Source organism: Muntiacus reevesi, chromosome 18 (genome assembly GCF_963930625.1).
Source record: "Muntiacus reevesi chromosome 18, mMunRee1.1, whole genome shotgun sequence".
Classification (NCBI taxonomy): domain Eukaryota; kingdom Metazoa; phylum Chordata; class Mammalia; order Artiodactyla; family Cervidae; genus Muntiacus; species Muntiacus reevesi.
Window position 1 is genome coordinate 1,001,767 of NC_089266.1, and position 16,079 is coordinate 1,017,845.

General features: G+C 49.9%; 1 protein-coding gene across 5 annotated transcripts in view; it reads left to right on the plus strand.

Annotated features, from left to right (window-relative positions):
* CEP112 (centrosomal protein 112) overlaps window positions 1–16,079 on the plus strand; it is a 306,787-nt gene that overhangs the window by 199,371 nt on the left and 91,337 nt on the right. For 4 of the 5 annotated variants that reach the window (XM_065908690.1, XM_065908692.1, XM_065908695.1 and 1 more), the window contains one exon: window positions 5,716–5,946. The exons of the other annotated variant lie outside the window; for it this stretch is intronic. In XM_065908690.1, the coding sequence (XP_065764762.1) occupies window positions 5,716–5,946 (231 nt within the window). The remainder of the gene's footprint in view (window positions 1–5,715; window positions 5,947–16,079) is intronic. 5 annotated transcript variants of the gene reach the window in all.

A 16,079-nucleotide genomic window follows, 5' to 3' on the forward strand; every position in this document is an offset into this window, starting at 1 on the left:
TTTCATCTTGTAAAACTGGAACTGTCTCCAGTAAAACAACTCTCCTTTCTTCAGCCACAGGCCCTGACAATCCCCTCATACTCTCTATCTGTGTGGTTTTGACTATTCTAAGTACCTCACATAAGGAGAATCACACAGCCTTTGTCTTCTGGATTATTTCACTTAGCATCATGTCTTCAAGATCCATATGTGTTACAGCATATTGCAGACTTTGCTTCCTCTCGAAGGCTGAATAATATCCCACTGTGTGTATAAACCGCACTTCGCTTATCCATTTATCCATCAAGGGACATTGGGGTTGCTTCCATGCTTTCTGGTCTGTGTATTTTTGAACTGTTATTTAAGAGTCAGCTTAACTAAAAGTTGTCCTTATGGTTTGTCTCTTAGAGACACAGTCTGTAGTAATTTTTGAATTTTTAAAATAATTCTGCTCTTTTATGTCAGTCGCATAGGTGAAGTTTTATAGCTTACTATTTATAATATTAAAGAAAAATGAACACATCTATTCCAGATTGATCTTGGCAGTTTCCTCACTCTAGTTATCAGCACATGCTAATGACTGAAATACTAAATACCTGAGGGACACCTTCGGCATTGAGTCCTTCCACTTAATGCTTATTTCTTCCATAGTTAGTTGATACATTTTTCAGCATAGTTTTTCTATTTGAAAATCACCGTTGGATTGAAGCCAGTGCATTACCAGTGTTGCCAGCAATTTAAAACACCTTCCTCTAAGTTACCATTATGTACCTAGCCAACTGATAAAAATATACAGAATGATGATGCCCAGCCCTAGAAGGTGTGTCCAGTCAGGCGGTAGTTGGGTTATATGGTGCCTGTTGAAGTGTGCAGTGCCTTGAACAGTTCCCACTGTGTTTCAGAAAATGCCGTGTTCTCAGCTAATGCACAGACACTCGCAGCAACACCAAGGCCCCTCAGCCTGAACCAGCCGGTCATCTGGTAGCTGGGCATGCCAGGGTCCTTGCTCTGCTTTCCCTGTGAAAACAACTCGGAAGGCAAGATACAGTTTTTTAAAGAACATTGTGTGTGTGTGTATGTGTATGTGTGTGTGTATTCACAAGTGGTTGAGTTAGTTAGGATGTGCAAATGTCAACATTTAAATGAAAACAGAAACCCAGAAGTGTGAGTGGAGTGCTGAAGACAGCTCTCGCCCTTGAGGACCTTTTCTAAAACCAAGTAAACTTGAACTTGAGTTTGGGAACTTTTATTGGGCACAGGAGTAAAACAAAGTCCACTGTTTGCTTAAGGTGATGATCTAGGCTGCCACTGGGCTTCGGGCTGGGACAGCAAAGGGCCACCAGGTGCCAATGAGTCAGAACCTGGAGAACTGTCATCAAGCAGGGAAGAAGCAGGGGGGATGAGCTGGTAGAGCGGCGTCGGCTGTGCGCACCACCGCGTGTTAAACAGATAACGGATGAGAACCGGGAGAGGGCGTCGGCTGTGCGCACCACCGCGTGTTAAACAGATAACGGATGAGAACCGGGAGAGCGGCGTCGGCTGTGCGCACCACCGCGTGTTAAACAGATAACGGATGAGAACCGGGAGAGCGGCGTCGGCTGTGCGCACCACCGCGTATTAAACAGATCACGGATGAGAACCGGGAGAGCGGCGTCGGCTGTGCGCACCACCGCGTGTTAAACAGATAACGGATGAGAACCGGGAGAGCGGCGTCGGCTGTGCGCACCACCGCGTATTAAACAGATCACGGATGAGAACCGGGAGAGCGGCGTCGGCTGTGCGCACCACCGCGTATTAAACAGATCACGGATGAGAACCGGGAGAGCGGCGTCGGCTGTGCGCACCACCGCGTGTTAAACAGATAACGGATGAGAACCGGGAGAGGGCGTCGGCTGTGCGCACCACCGCGTATTAAACAGATCACGGATGAGAACCGGGAGAGGGCGTCGGCTGTGCGCACCACCGCGTGTTAAACAGATAACGGATGAGAACCGGGAGAGCGGCGTCGGCTGTGCGCACCACCGCGTGTTAAACAGATAACGGATGAGAACCGGGAGAGCGGCGTTGGCTGTGCGCACCACCACGTATTAAACAGATAGCGGATGAGAACCGGGAGAGCGGTGTCGGCTGTGCGCACCACCGCGTGTTAAACAGATAGTGGATGAGAACCGGGAGAGCGGCGTCGGCTGTGCGCACCACCGCGTGTTAAACAGATAGTGGATGAGAACCGGGAGAGCGGCATCGGCTGTGCGCACCACCGCGTGTTAAACAGATAACGGATGAGAACCGGGAGAGCGGCCTCGGCTGTGCGCACCACCGCGTGTTAAACAGATCACGGATGAGAACCGGGAGAGCGGCGTCGGCTGTGCACACCACCACGTATTAAACAGATCACGGATGAGAACCGGGAGAGCGGCCTCGGCTGTGCGCACCACCGCGTGTTAAACAGATAGTGGATGAGAACCGGGAGAGCGGCGTCGGCTGTGCGCACCACCGCGTGTTAAACAGATAACGGATGAGAACCGGGAGAGTGGCGTCGGCTGTGCACACCACCACGTATTAAACAGATCACGGATGAGAACCGGCAGAGCGGCGTCGGCTGTGCACACCACCGCGTATTAAACAGATCACGGATGAGAACCGGGAGAGCGGCCTCGGCTGTGCGCACCACCGCGTGTTAAACAGATAGTGGATGAGAACCGGGAGAGCGGCGTCGGCTGTGCACACCACCACGTATTAAACAGATAACGGATGAGAACCGGGAGAGTGGCGTCGGCTGTGCACACCACCACGTATTAAACAGATCGTGGATGAGAACCGGGAGAGCGGCGTCGGCTGTGCACACCACCACGTATTAAACAGATAACGGATGAGAACCGGGAGAGTGGCGTCGGCTGTGCGCACCACCACGTATTAAACAGATCACGGATGAGAACCGGCAGAGCGGCGTCGGCTGTGCACACCACCGCGTATTAAACAGATCACGGATGAGAACCGGGAGAGGGCGTCGGCTGTGCACACCACCGCGTATTAAACAGATCACGGATGAGAACCGGGAGAGCGGCGTCGGCTGTGCGCACCACCGCGTGTTAAACATAACGGATGAGAACCGGGAGAGCGGCGTCGGCTGTGCACACCACCACGTATTAAACAGATCACGGATGAGAACCGGGAGAGCGGCGTCGGCTGTGCGCACCACCGCGTATTAAACAGATAACGGATGAGAACCGGGAGAGCGGCATCGGCTGTGCACACCACCACGTGTTAAACAGATAGTGGATGAGAACCGGGAGAGCGGCGTCGGCTGTGCACACCACCGCGTATTAAACAGATCACGGATGAGAACCGGGAGAGGGCGTCGGCTGTGCGCACCACCGCGTGTTAAACAGATAGTGGATGAGAACCGGGAGAGCGGCGTCGGCTGTGCACACCACCGCGTATTAAACAGATCACGGATGAGAACCGGGAGAGCGGCCTCGGCTGTGCACACCACCACGTGTTAAACAGATAGTGGATGAGAACCGGGAGAGCGGCGTCGGCTGTGCACACCACCGCGTATTAAACAGATCACGGATGAGAACCGGGAGAGCGGCATCGGCTGTGCGCAACAACGCGTATTAAACAGATAGTGGATGAGAACCGGGAGAGCGGCGTCGGCTGTGCGCACCACCGCGTATTAAACAGATAACGGATGAGAACCAGCTGCGCAGCACTGGGAACTCTACTTGTTTCTTGTGGTGTCCTAAACGGGAAAGAAATCTGAAGAGGAGGGGCCATGTATATAGGGCCTCCCCAGTGAAAGTGAAGTGAAGCCGCTCAGTCGTGTCTGACTCTTTGCGACCCCATGGACTGTAGCCTACCATGCTCCTCAAACCATGGGATTTTCCAGGCAAGAGTATTGGAGTGGGCTGCCATTTCCTTCTCCAGAGGATCTTCCCGACCCAGGGATCGAACCCGGGTCTCCCACATTGTAGGCAGACACCTTACCATCTGAGCTTGCCTGGGAAATCCATGGACAAAGGAGTCTGACAGGCTGTAGTCCATGGAGTTGCAAAGAGTTGAACACGACTCAGCAACTAAACACCAGCATATAAACGTGTATATGTATGTACATGTTCCCTCTGCTGCGCAGCAGAAACCGACAACATTATAAGGCGACTGTCGCAGTGACCCGTGGACTGCAGCCCACTGGGTTCCTCCATCCACGGGTTTTCCAGGCAAGAATACTGGAGTGGGTGGCCATTTCCTTCTCCAGGGGATCCTTCTGACCTACGGATCGAACTCAGGTCTCCTGTGTCTCCTGCATTGCGCGCAGATCCTTTACCCACTGAGTCGTTGGGGAAGCCCTTAAAGCAACTGTACTTCAATAAAAAAAAGAAACCAGTAAACTAGAAACAACCTTAGTGTTGAGTGAGGTGCCCCTGAAAATCCACGCCTACAAGCCAGTGCTCATGAACATCCGATGCCTGAACTCCCACCTCAGTGTGCCCTGGGATACGAGGCTGAAAACTTGCTCTAAAGCTATCCAGACACGCTGACATCTCCAGGGTTTATCAGGGTCAGATGGCGGCTGGAGAACCACTTCCAGTCCCATCAGATAGGAGCCTGCGTTTGAAAAGAATAACAACATAGTGTGACAAAAAGCAAAGCATGATGAACCCAGGGTCTTAAAAATTCTGAATAGCAGTCGAGATGCTGGAATCATCAACCGCAGATCGAGGAGTCATGGTTAGTATGTGCCGTAAAGTGAAAGACTTTAAAGGACTTGAAGTTATTTACTAAAGCGGTTAAAGGCATTTAAAACTCACCGGACACGTTTGTATAAGAATAAACTCCCCAAAATAAAAACAAAACAACTGAAATTCAGAATCTGTATGGATTTCAGATCTAATTACATGCAGAAAATGCCTAGAATGTAAGTGAGAGGAAAAGAGATGGAAAATATGAGAAATTCATGAAATGAAAAAATAGGAAGATCTAATTTACATCTGTGTGAGTTCATAATGAGTGGACAGAGAATGGAACAGAGATGTTAAATTAATAAGTCCAGCCTGATAATTCTGTAGCCTCTAGAACTTTGAGAGAGTAAACCTGTCTAAAGCTACCCACTTTTTCGTACTTTGTTGTGACAACCCTGGGAAGTTAGTATGCCCACGTGTTTGGGAATTAAGAAACATACTTTTAAACAGGTCATAAGTCAAAGAAAAAATAAAAACGAAAGTTAAAAATGCTTTGAATTAAATGATGATGAAAATACCGTGTATCTAAGAGGTTAAACTTACGCAGCAGTAGAGTGGTGTTTATAGTCTTAAGTTTATAAATCAAGAAAGAAGGAAGGATAAAAATAAATGAGTGAAATATCCAAGATAAGAAATTAGAAGAATAAAAAAAGACTCCAAGAATGTAGAATGCAGGACATAACAAAAATAAGAGCAGAAATCAATGAAATAAAAACAAAAATTGAGTAGCAAGTACTGAGGAATCTCAGAAACATAATGCCAAATACTTGAAGAAGCAAGTTGCAGAAGAACCAAGTAATATTCCATTTACAAAGGTATTTGAAACAAAACTAAAGGCGTTGTCAGGGGTGAAACATTTCGGGTGGCGTTTCCGTCGGAGCCAGGAGGGGCTGGCGGGCCGGAGGCGGAGGCGGAGGCGGGGGCGGCGCGCGTCTGTCCGGCCTCTGGCGGCGCGCGTCCTCCCCACCCCGTCCCAGCCTCTCCGTTTCCCTCCAAGGTGCTCGCGGACATGGAGGCGCAGGTGCACAGGCTGAGAGAGGAGCTGGTCAGCGTGAACTCGCAGCGGAAGCAGCAGCTGGTGGAGCTGGGGCTCCTGCGGGAGGAGGAGAAGCAGAGGGCCGCGCGGGACCACGAGGCCGCGGTGAGCAAGCTGAAGGCCGAGTCGGAGAAGATGAGGCTCGAGCTGAAGAAGACCCACGCCGCCGAGACGGAGCTGACGCTGGAGAAGGTAGGCGGCCGGGCGGGGGGAGGCGGGCCGGCGCGCGCGAGGCCCAGGCCGCCGCCTTGCCTTCCGGGCGCGCCTCTCAGGGGTGGCCTGGAGCCGTCCTCCCAGTTTATAAGCCTTGCGGGTGCGCGTGTCAGGCTTCTCCAACTCGCCCCTGCCTCCCGGGGAGGGACTGACGGAGCACCCCTGCCAAGTGACCAAAGACGCGCGTGCTGTCGAGCATCACAGTGGGCAGGAGTGTGTGGGCTCGGCGTTGAGTGGAGGCCCTGGACAGGCCTGGGCTTTGCCCCTGTGAGCCGCGGCGGCGGGGGTGGGTCCCGGCTGACAGTTCTCTGAGCACGCCCGCTGAGAGCAGAGCTGGACGCAGGGAGACCAGTGCAGCCACTGCGGGAACGCGGGCGGGAGGTGACCGTGCTGGGGTGGCCAGGGGCACGGAGGGTGGCGACCAGCCCCGTCCCCTTGGGGCCCGGGTGTCCGCAGCGGGGCTCGGGGTTTGCTTCGGGCTCAGACGTGTCGGGGCGGCCGGGGACAGAGGGGGCGCTGTGAGCCGGTCATCCGGAGCGGCTGTAGGGCGGTGCTGGAGCCAGCGGGCACACGGCCTCGGTCCCTCTGCTGAGAGGCGGGGGCGCGTCGCAGCCTCAGGGACACGGCCGGCTGCGGGGCCGTCGTGCACCCAGTGGGGTCCCGGGTGGCCATCTCGCCAGAGCAGCGCAGTCAGCTTTGAGGCAGAGTGCGCAGTGTCCGGGCCGGGGCGTCTGCTGCGGGGCCGGCTCAGCCTCTGGCCACAGCCAGGGGGCCGATGAGGACAGCGCTCCCGCCCCGCCGCTCACGCTGCCCGCCGGACGGAGTGTCTCCAAGGACGCAGGCCTCAGTGGCCTGGGCACCGTGTGCCCCGAGGGTTAAACTCCAGGTGGTGAAGCCAGACTTAACACGGGCAGCCGAGGCCTCCGTTCTCTTCAATCAGGCCTCCACGGTTTAAAGGGCTCTTTTCAGTAATAGCGGCAAGTTCTCAAGTACAGGTTTATATGCGTTGTTAACGGATATACACGTTATAGATAAAGTAGTATTGGGGACCGCCCGTAGTTTATTTGGCCGGTACTTCTGGAACATCTGTGTCTGAGGCGTCATCCCAGCACGTGGGAACCAGGCAGAAAGGCGAGAAGGAGAGACCCTGACCCTGCGGGGCCCGTGGGCAGGGGCGGCGCGCAGGACGGGCTGAGCGGGGGCGGCGCGCTCATCAGGGCGTCCGGGACAGCTGAGATTCACCTGGGCGCCGCCGCGCGGGGCTGGGGGGCCGGCGCGGAGCCGCACCGTGACGGACTTGCCGGTGGCTGGGAGGCGACCGGGCGGCGCGGTTCTGGCCGGGCCCGACCAGCAGGCCTGCTGAGCTCACACGGCGCTGGCCTTAGCTCCGAGCTTAAACCCCGGGGCGCTCAGGGCTCCTTCGCCGTGAAGTGTCGGGACCCACGGGGCTGTTAGGCTCTTCCGTCAGCGTTGGCATGACCAGCGCAGCGGAGGGGTCAGTCCGGGAGGCCCCCAGGGCGCCTCGAGGTGCGGTACGGTGGCGACCCTGCCGGAGGAGGCGCGTCTGAGTCGGCCCAGAGGGCAGCCATTCCGTGCGAGTCCTGCGCTCAGCATTCATGAGCGCGCCTGTCGGGGCCTCTGGTCCCAGAGAGGGTGCGCTCCATTCAGGCCCAGTAGCAATCTGGTTTGGAGGAGCCTCAGGAGGGCCGGACAGAGCGGGGGCTGCAGCGCTGGGGCTGGGAGTCATACCCCAAACCACCAGACTTGCAGGACTGGTGAAGTCGGGAGGAGACAGAGAGGAGGAGAAAAGTGCATTTTCCTAGAACTAGCAGGAGGCGGTTTGGAAAGGCCGCTTATCAAGGATGTGGCAAAATCCGGAAGAATGGCCGGGAGGAAGGTCCAGGATTTGGAGCTGAGGATGGCTGTGACCGTGGGCAGGGCGCTGCGGGCGGCGGTGTGGACTGAGCGCGGCCACAGGGGGCAGTGAGGAAGGCGGGGGCGCTACGGGAGGACGGGGCGCCGCAGGAAGGCCTGGTCCCCAGAGCGCGGCAGTCGGGTTTAGGCTGAAATGCCTGGAGACGCTGGAGCGGAGGAGGAGCCGCCTGGCGGGGCCGTGGACCCTGATGCTTGCGGCTGCGATGCGGCTGTGACCGACTTCCGTTGACCGCGGGGACTGCGGCGGTCCTGGGGCCGCCTCCCTGCTCCTGCCAGCCGGTCTCTGCCCCGGGAAGGCTCCCTGTCCTCTCCGGTCGGCAGAGCCTCAGCGCGGCGGGCCTCTCGGTGCGACACCCAGGCCGAGATTCTTCTATTTTTTTTAAACATTTTGCTTTAAAAGTTGTTATCTAAATTGATGCAAAAATTAGCATCTTCATACTAAAAATTTTGTCAACATTTCCATTTTTCCCCTTAGTTTACGATCCCAGTTGAATTACAGGGTCAAATTGCTTTTCAACAATGTATACTAATTTATATTTCTCCCCACAGAATATCTGTTTCATATAGCCAGTCCTTAGTATTAGTACTCTAATTTGGGGGGCAGGGTGTTGGTGACAAACATTTATTGATTCTAATTTCCTATTTAAGAGTGAGACTGGATATTTATAACAGATCCGTTGGTCATGATTCCTTTCCTGAGAGTTGCGTGTTCATGTCCTTTCTCTGTTTCTCTGCAGTTGATGTCCTTACATTGTTCTGATCACCTTGTATGAACTTCGTGTTTAGCATGAGAAAATTCTTTGTGGCAAGTATTTTTGGTATTTGCCTTTTAATTTTGTCCTTTGATTTTATGAAACACAAAAGTGTTATTTGTATTTAGTGTATTCAGTCAGGTCCTTTGTGAAATCTCCAGTATAAGTAGTGGCTTTAAGCTCCACAATTTGATATCTTAAAATATATGAACACATCACACATTTTGCACACTGTACTGAATTTTAAAAGCTCTTGTGAAATTGACATGGTACTTACAGGCTCGGGCTCCTGGTCTATAATTTTAATGGCATCTGAAGGACCATACTGGAATTCTGCCAGCCGAAAGTCACCAAAAGGCCTGAAGCAACAACTCAGCATCTTTTTCAAATTTAAGAAAAGCTCCATATGGTATAATTATCCAAAGCTAAGGTCACAGAAACTACTTAAACCTTTGAGATTTATAATTAAATGATTAATATTAACTTATGAAGACATTGTCATCTTGACTTAAAATGGATTCTGATCTCAATTCTGTCCTTTTTACTTTGATCTTTTCCCCAAGTTTTTCCTTTGCAAAGAAGGTGAAGTTTGTGTCCTTAAAATTTTTAATTAAATGTTATTCTCAAACAGTTCAAATTTACAAAAACTGATCGACACACAGCATCCAGCTTGACCCTCGCAGAGCTCCACACTCGTCGGTCAGCTTCCGGTTGGCGTTTCCTGGGCGTGCGCACCTCAGCTTGTTGTGATGGGCTCTAGGGATGCCTCTGAACGTAACGATAAGTTAATCTAATACAAAAGAAAAAACCTGCACAGACAGAAACTTGGAAAACTCAGTTCAGTTCAGTCGCTTAGTCATGTCCCACTCTTTGCAACCCCATGAACTGTAGCATGCCAGGCCTCCCTGTCCATCACCAACTCCCAGAACTTACTTAAACCCATGTCCATTGAGTCGGTGATGCCATCTCATCCACTGTCATCCCCATTTCCTCCTGCCCTCAATCTTTCCCAGCATCAGAGTCTTTTCCAGTGAGTCAGTTCTTCATATCAGGTGACCAAAGTGTTAGAGTTTCAGCATCAGCCCATCCAATGAATATTCAGGGCTGATTTCCTTTAGGATGGACTGGTTGGATCTCCTTGAAGTCCAAGGGACTCTCAAGAGTCTTTTCCAACACTACAGTTCAAAGGCATCAATTCTTCTGCACTCAGCTTTCTTTATAGTCCAACTCTCACATCCATACATGACTACTGGAAAAACCATAGCTTTGACTAGATGGATCTTTGTTGGCAAAGTAATGTCTCTGCTTTTACTAGATGGATCTTTGTTGGCAAAGAAATGTCTCTGCTTTTTAATATGCTGTCTAGGTTGGTCATAGCTTTTCTTCCAAGGAGCAAGCGTCTTTTAATTTCATGGCTGCAGTCACCATCTGCAGTGATTTGGGAGCCCCCAGAAATGAAGTCTGTCACTGTTTCCATTGTTTCCCCATCTATTTGCTATGAAGTGATGGGACCGGATGCCATGATCTTCGTTTTCTTAATGTTGAGTTTCAAGTCAACTTTTTCTCTCTCCTCTTTCACTTTCATCAAGAAGCTGTTTAGTTCTTCTTCACTTTCTGCCATAAGGGTGGTGTCATCTGCATACCTGAGGTTATTGATATTTCTCCTGGCAATCTTGATTCCAGCTTGTGCTTCATCCAGCCTGGCATTTTGTGTGATGTACCCTGCACATAAGTTAAATACGCAGGGTGACAATATACAGCCTTGACGTACTCCTTTCCCTATTTGGAACCAGTCTGTTGTTCCATGTCCAGTTCTAACTGTTGCTTCTTGACCTGCATACAGATTTCTCAGGAAGCAGGTCAGGTGATCTGGTATTCCCATCTCTTTAAGAATTTTCCACAGTTTGTTGTGATCCACACAGTGAAAAACTTTGGGCATGTTCATAATCTGAGTGTGATGATCTGGTGTTCATTTATATCTATTGTTCAGTTGCTCAGAGGTGTCCAACTCTTTGTGACCCCATGGACTGCAGCACGCCAGTCTTCCCAGAGTTTGCTCAAACTCATGTCCATTGAGTAGGTGATGCCATCCAACCATCTCATCCTCTGTCATCCCCTTCTTCTCCTACCTTCAGTCTTTCCCAGCATCAGGGTCTTTTTCAATGAATCAGCTCTTTACATCAGGTGGCCAAAGTATTGGAGCTTCAGCTTCAGCATCAGTCCTCCCGATGAGTATTCAGGTCTGATTTCCTTTAGGATTGACTGGTTTGACCTCCTTGCAGTCCAAGGGACTCTCAAGAGTCTTCTCCAACAGTACGGTTCAAAACATCAATTCTTTGGCGCTCAGCCATCTTTAAGATCCAACTCTCAAATCCGTACTTGACTCCTGGAAAAAGCATAGCTTTGACTATACGTTGGCTAAGTAATGTTCCTGCTTTTTAATATGCTGTCTAGGTTTGTTGTAGATTTTCTTCCAAAGAGCAAGCATCTTTTAATTTCATGGCTGCAGTCACCATCTGCAGTGATTTTGGAGACCAAGAAAATAGTATCTGTCACTGTTTCCATTTTTTCCCCATCTATTTGCCATGAAGTGATGGGACTGGGTGCCATGATCTTTATTTTTTGAATGTTGATTTTTAAGCCAGCTTTTTCACTTTCCTCTTTCACCGTCATCAAGAGACACTTTAGTTCCTCTTTGCTTTCTGCCATAAGGGTGGTGTCATTTGCATATCTGAGGTTATTGATATTTCTCCTGGTAATCTTGATTCCAGTTTGTGCTTCATCCAGTCCGGCATTTTGCATGATGTACTCTGCTTATTAACATTTAGAATTTTAAAGTATCTTCAGTTGCCTCAATTGTAAGCCCTCTTTGGGTGGTAATGGGGGCTAGCACATGTAACGAGAGGAGCTGTATATCCCTTCGAGGCTCAGTTTTACACCGGTTTCCAGGTCTCTCCTGCTTCTGATTCTCATGTGATGCACCTGTTTCACAGTGATTCCACGAAGTAAACCCTGGAGTCGTTTCTGGGGTGTTTGCTTATTAAGCAGAAGTAGCAGCATGTCTGTCATCATTCAAGCTTGAATATTTACATGGTCAAGGTCTCACCACCCCCACGTGAGTGGGACTGCGGAGTCTGGCATGTGGACGGAGGAGGGGGCGTGCCTGGTCTCCGAGGACCTTCTGCACCTCCTCCCTCCACCCTGCTGCCCGGCGCAGAGCACCCCTGCTTTCTAGCAAGTCCGGAGAGCAGATCACAGTCTTGCGTGCCTAAGCTAGACAGCTGTCTTACCAGGAGAAAATTGAAAGACAGCATATTTTATGTTAGGGGTTATTTGAAAATAACATCTAGAGTCATAAATAAATCAGTTTGTTTTAAAAGGAAGCATTTAAAATTTCCAAGCCCCCCTTTTCATCCTGTGGCCTAACTTCCTAACGTGCTAACTGTACCAGAAGAGAGGGGAGCGCCGCCCTTCACCAGAAGCTGCTGGCTTTCTCCTTTTGGATGTTCTTGAGGGAAAATTTTTTACATAGAATGAAGGAAAAAATCTCTTAGATCAGTGCAGCAAAAGGTAGTTATTGACTTGAGAAGCTGCTAAAGATAGACCAGTGTATCTGCCATCTTCAGAAAAGTGACCTTCAGACTGAGGGGTGGGCGCCGGTGGACCACCCGAAGGCTCCTGGGTGTGTGTTCACCTGTGTGAGACGACAGCGCTTGGCGGGCAGACGGGCCTTAGGTGTCGGGTGTCGGGTCTGAGGTTGCGGAGGAGCCGGCACAGGACAGTGGACGGCCCTGGGCCGAGAGTCAAGTCTCGTTCTGACCATCGTTCATCACGAAAGGAAAGCAGTTATTCTGGGTGAGGCAGTATCATGTGGATTAAATATCATTTTAAGTGGTCAGTTAATTTAATTGAGTACTATACAAGATACAGTAAAAAATAATAGTAATGTATATGACCAGGAAAAGTGTGATTGGCTGAAATAAACCTGTGTGTCTTCACAAGTAATCAAGGAAATACTGAGACAAGAAGCTACTTTTCATATATCAAATAAGCATGTTACTATTACTATAAATAATACTGAGTATTGTTTTAAAATAAGGGTACAAAATACCAAGGGTGCAGTGAATAAATATTCTAAAGTGCTATTACTGAGTATAAATTGCTACAATGTTCCTCAAAGCCTTCATTAACCTATGTTATTAGGTTTAAAAATATCTATGCCTTTTGATCTAGTAATCTTTTCTGGTTACCATAGTATCAATACTAGAACCTGAAAATGATATCCCTCTAAACACAAATTAATCTCACTCATGAATATTGTAAAAAGATCCAATAAAATATTAGGCAATAGAGGTTAGTATTGCATTTAAAACATCGTGTAATAGAGTATTAAAAAGCAAAGACGTTATTTTGCCAGCAAAGATCCATATAGTCACAGGGATGGTTTTTCCAGTAGTCATGTACAGATGTGAGAGTTGGACCATAAAGAAGGCTGAGTGCCAAAGAGTTGATGCTTTTGAATTGTGGTGCTGGAGAAAACTCTTGAGAGTCCCTTGGACAGCAAGGAGATCAAACCAGTCAATCCTAAAGGAAATAAACCTTCCATGTTCATTGGAAGGACTGACGCTGAAGGTAAAGCTCCAGTACTTTGGCCACCTGATGCGAAGGGCCAACTCTTTGGAAAAGACCCTGATGCTGGGAGAGATTGAAGGCAGGAGGAGAAGGGGGCGACAGAGGATGAGATGGTTGGATGGCATCACTAACTCAATGGACATGAGTTTGAGCAAACTCCAGGAGATAGTGAAAGACAGGGAAGCCTTGATCGCTGCAGTTCATGGGGTCGCATAGAATTAGACATGACTTAGCTACTGAACAACAACAGCTTACCATGGCCACATGAGATTATTCCAGGAATGCAAAAATGGCTTGATATTAAGAATGCTATTAGTGTAATTCACTATATTGATAAATCAAAAGTGAAAAATTGTATGAAGTCTTCTCCATATTCTTTACAGTGAGCCCAAGCTTCTGTAAAAAAGAATCCCCAAACCGTGGACAGGTGAGGTTGGGAGTCTGGTTCAGGGTGGGAGCCAATGGTTCCGTCCCAGGAGGTCATGGTGGCGTGGCTCTGTCGTCTCCAGTGTGGAGCCTCCCTCTGCCGTCGCCCGTGTGCAAGCAGCGGGAAGGGGCAAGGAGGACGAGGACAAACGATGTGCCTCTAGGAAGTGGGACGGCAGCTGCCTCTCACTCCCATCACACCGTGCTGGAGAATCCTAGTCCTGGGCTACTGCAGGGGAGCAGGGACTTGTGAGCACGTGCGCTGAGGGTTACTATTTAAAAAAAGAAGCGCGGATGCTACGGGCGATTAGCAGGCAATGGCGCGTTTGTAATGCCTTAGCGTTTGATACCTACCCTGTTTGTAGTGATCCTGGAGGCTTGCTATAGCAGTGAACAAACAGCCAGAGATTCCTGCCTTTGCAGAGTTCACATACCAGCAGGAGAGACAGACCCTAAGCCACGGAATTTAAAAAGGGCCTGAGTGGACTTCCCTGGTGGCTCAGTGGTAAAGAATCCGCCTGCTAATGCAGGCGACATGGGCTTGATCCCTGGTCAGGAAGATCCTCAGGTCAGGAAGATCCCCTAAAGGAAGAAATGACAACCCGCTCCAGTGTTCTTGCCTGGAGAATGCCATGGACAGAGGAGCCTGGCGGGCTGCAGTCCATGGGGTTGCACAGAGTCGGACCCAACTGAAGCGACTTAGCGCACATGCTCCTGAGATGACAGGAGAAGTAAGCCAAAGATAAGCTTGCACTTAGGGGGAAAGGGAATGTGCTCATTGATTTCTTTGCCAGATGGTGTATCTGTGACTTTCAAGTTACGTTCTTCAGTTCTTTCAGAATGCTCTTCATCATCACCACTCTAGGCTGAGCAGTGACGTGCGGAAATCCCCAGCGGCTTGTTGTCCTGGCCCTAAGCCCTGGGGCATCTTCAGCCTCCTGCCCATCCTGCCCCTGGGAGGCAGAGTCACAGGACAGGGCGTGTGGTCCTCAGCCCTGCGTGATGCTAGTACAGCCGGAGTGTGACCGCGCCGCTGCCGCCCACCTGAGCGCCGGCCGCCGGGGCGGGAGGCTGTGCCCCAGGGGCGGCAGAGCAGAGCTGGAGCAGTGCCTCTCCCGAGCCTGCTTCCCGCTCTCGCTGGCTCCTGGGTCTCCATGAGGCAAAGGACGTGGGCTGCTCTGACTTCAGACTCCTCGGGTCTCGGGGAAAGTCAGGCCCGGCGTCTGGTGGGGCTGAGGGGAGATTGTGGCGGCCCCCCCGAGATAGAGCAGGCTGGGAGTCTGCAGCCCCCGAGGGACCCCGGACCGTCTGGCCTCAAAGAGAAGAAGGTAAGACGGAGACCCGGGCGGGAGTCGTCCCGAGACAGGTCTCGGTGCTGGCGCGTCAGGCACTGGCCGCCGCAAGCCCCCTCAGCCCAGTGTTTTAAGGTGGTGGTCGGCCGCTCAGCCGGCTCCCGCTCTTTGGGACCCCTTGGACTGCAGCACGCCAGGCTCCTCTGTCCTTGGTACAGTGTTTATGTAAATGTTTTTCTAATTTCATATTCAGTTATTTGTTGTCTTACTGTTGAATTTTGAGTGTTCTTAAATGTATTTTAGATACAAATTCTTCATAAGATTTATGATTTGGAAACACTTTTACAGTCAGTGGCTTCTTTTCATTCTTTTAACAGTATTTTTCAAAGAGCAGAAGTTCCTAATATTTATGTAATCCAGTTTATCAATCTGTTCTTTTAAGGTCAGGCTTTTGGTGTCATTTCTAAGAAATTTTTGCCTATCATAATGTCACAGGGATTTTCTCCTGTTCTCTTTTACAAGTTTATATTTGTTTCTATGGCTCATGTGACTGGTGCAAGATGTAGATTGATTCCATTATGTCAGCACTGTTTGTTTAAGATTTTTTCTCTAGCGAATCATCTTTGCAGCTTTATTGAAAATCAGTTGGCCGTCCATGTGTGCATACTAGACTCTCAGATTTTGTTCTGTTGACACGTATATCTTTCCTTCACCAGTGCCACACTGTCTTAATTACTGTAGCTTTTATCGTCAGTCTTGGAGACAAGTAGTATGGTTTGTCCAACTTCGTTCTTTTTCAGAATAGTTTTGCTCACGGTAGTTCTTTTGATCTTAGAGTCAGTGAAATGAATTCTGCACAGAATCCTACTGGGACTTTTCAATTGTATTAAATCTATTTCTCAGTTTGGAAAAAAGTGAAATCTTAATGATACTCAGTATCCCAGTCCATGAACCTTACTGTCATTTATTTAGCTTTCTTTATTGTCTTTCATCAGGATTTGCAGTTCTCAGCATACAGACGTCGCTTTAATTTTATTAGATTTGTACCTAATCATTTCATGTTTCAGCATTCTCG